The 2,513-nt window shown below is 48.2% G+C and overlaps 1 protein-coding gene across 1 annotated transcript; it reads right to left on the minus strand.

The window, feature by feature from the left end:
* Positions 1-851: 851 nt before the first annotated feature.
* On the minus strand, positions 852-1,981 carry LOC125481220 (epidermal differentiation-specific protein-like). Its single transcript, XM_048592485.1, has one exon. It carries the CDS (start codon positions 1,691-1,693, stop codon positions 1,160-1,162), a length of 534 nt encoding a protein of 177 aa, XP_048448442.1. The 5' UTR covers positions 1,694-1,981; the 3' UTR covers positions 852-1,159.
* Between the last annotated feature and the right edge of the window lie 532 nt (positions 1,982-2,513).

Consider the following 2,513-nt stretch of genomic DNA (forward strand, 5'->3'; position numbering starts at 1 on the left):
AATCATTTGATCTTTTACTTCTAAATTCCGTGTCATGATACCTCCTCTCTCATTGCGCCTGAGGAAGGGGTTATGCTTCAAATGCTAGTGTGTTCAAATAAACCTGTTGGACTATAACTTGGTGTGTGATTTTTTTTTTACCTTGTCCAACCCAGTCCAACACCAGCACCTCTAAACTATTTTCAGTAATTGACTCCAGCAGGGTATGTAGCTGTTGCCAGCTGGGCCCAACTTTGATCTCACGCCCCTTGCTTTCCCTGGAGAAGGTGGTGGAGAGCTGTATCATTCCTTGTAGTGTCTGAACATGGGACAGTCACAGTGATGTTACAGAGGGAGCTCCAGGATTCAGCGCATTCAGAACTAAAGCTGAGGGCGGTAGTTTTCCCAGAATCAGATTTAATCAACAGATTGTCTTCCGGGGATGAGGCTTATCCTACTTAAATCAGGAATGTCAGGGATTTGGGGGAGAGGGAGGGATACACCGGATCACAGTAACGCAGTGTTATTGCGATGCGATGGTGGCTGTTCAGCCCATCCTGTGGGTTATGACTCTCCGAGCATTTGATATTGTTTCGATAAGAGCTTTGTGAGAGCTTGACCACACCTGCTCAGTTGCTCCTATTGTTCCAACTCTTAAAAAAAACACTCAAGGCCTCACAAGCTGTTTATATTCTCACAGACTGCCACACACCTGTCGCCCAGTCTCTTTCTAAAAGAAACCACAGCATTGTCATACTGTAGCCTTCCCAATGAGACAAACATCTTCATAACCAAAATCTGAAAACAGACCACTTTCCGTTCATTAGATATCGCAAATGATTGAGAAATGAGTCAGGACAAACCACAAGAGATGACTTTGCAAACATCAATTTTATTTCATCGCTGAACAAGCAGAGCATAGCAAGGTGAGCAGATCAGGAATGGGGACAGCTGGAGGTTTCAGGAGGGGCCAAAGGGTCTCATTCCGCGTTGCAGCAGCCAAGCTATCATTTTTCCGGAGTTTTCCAAAGCAGCTTCAGGGATTTTAGCGAAAGACTGTCTCACACAGCTGAGGTTTTAAGGGGATTGGGGGTGGGGGGGGGGATGTTTGGAAGCAAGGGAGGGTATTAAAATCCCCCATCGCGCCGCCGCCCTCCCACCTCCTCTGGGGCTGTCAGTCTCACACCTCCTTGTCGGAAGTCAGCAAGGGGCGCAGGGAAGAGACTTTGTCGTTCCAGCCGATGGCACAGTAATTTGGCACTCTTTCCCCCTCCAGCGCGATCATGGATTTCCCCTGACAGTTCATGCCATCGTAAAGGATCCAGACTCCAGTCTTGACGATGTGAGATGAGATCAGATTATCAAAGTCCCCTGTCCTCAGGTTATCGATCCTCTGGTCCACGTTGCGCGATACCCCCTTGAAGTCAACGTGTTCATACACTTCGATGATGGGGTGACTCAGGTCTGTGTTGAGCAGCTTAAGGGAGCGGATCTTAAGGTCAAACGGCCCCAGTTTCACATGCTCTCCCTCCCCATATATCTTGCGCTCACCGGTGTAGTTCTCGCCAGTGTAAGCCACCCAGTGGTTCCCCTCCACCTTCAGGGAGCGAGCTACCCCACTGAAGAGCTTCACTCCAAGATCCGGGGTGTCACTGGAGAAGTCTTCCCTCTTCCCCGCACAGCCTTCATGATCAAACAGAATAATCTCACACATCGCTGCAGTGATCTACCGGAGAGTCTGGGAGCGAAGGTAACAGTTTCTGTGCCTGAGAGGAGCAGCCTTTATATCTGTGTCTGATCTCTGACAGCTCAAGGACTGTCACTAGGAGGTAGGATCTCAGTGTAATTTGCCTCCTCCTGCAATTGGAACGGTTCTCATTGCGGATTCTCAGAAACCTGCATCGCCGAGGAACAGGAAGTAACAGTGCTTTACACTGTGGTTATTGTCAAAGATTGTCCTGATCAGATCCATGACACAGGACTCTGTGCCCTACAGTCTGTTCCCCAGGACACAGACTGAGACAAACATCGACTGCGCCTGGAGGACCATCAATTCGGTGAAAGACTCTTTGGTCTGCCCGAAGCCTGTTGGTCTTCCAGAGCAGGGAGTTGACCCCAACTGAGTTTTGCAGACTGGCACATTCCCAGATCTAGGATTACCTGTTGAAGGAAGCACTAATTTAAAACCGAAAGAACTGCAGATGCTGTAAATCAGGAATAAAAACAAAGTTGCTCGTATTGCTCAGCAGGTCTGGCAGCACCAGTGAAGTAAAAAACACATTGGACCCTTCGCAGATGTTGCCAGACCTGCTGAGCTTTTCCAGCAACTTTGTTTTTGTTCGTGAAGGAAGCATTAATGTTTGGGGCAGCTGTAGCCCAGGTGCAGTGGGGAAAGATCACTGTCTGAGGTCTTTCTGCTGAAGATAAATGGGGGTCTGTTCAGTTTTTGGACCCTCCCCGTGTCTCAAACACATGTAAATGTAACAGATGCCTTTGTTTGATCTTACAAATTCCCAATGTTAGTTTGTTTCACA

Source organism: Rhincodon typus, unplaced genomic scaffold (assembly GCF_021869965.1).
Source record: "Rhincodon typus isolate 14 unplaced genomic scaffold, sRhiTyp1.1 hic_rhity00001321, whole genome shotgun sequence".
NCBI lineage: Eukaryota > Metazoa > Chordata > Chondrichthyes > Orectolobiformes > Rhincodontidae > Rhincodon > Rhincodon typus.

Excerpts from the sequence above, each read along its gene's own strand:
- LOC125481220 (XM_048592485.1), bottom strand. The coding sequence starts at position 1,693 with ATGTGTGAGATTATTCTGTTTGATCATGAAGGCTGTGCGGGGAAGAGG.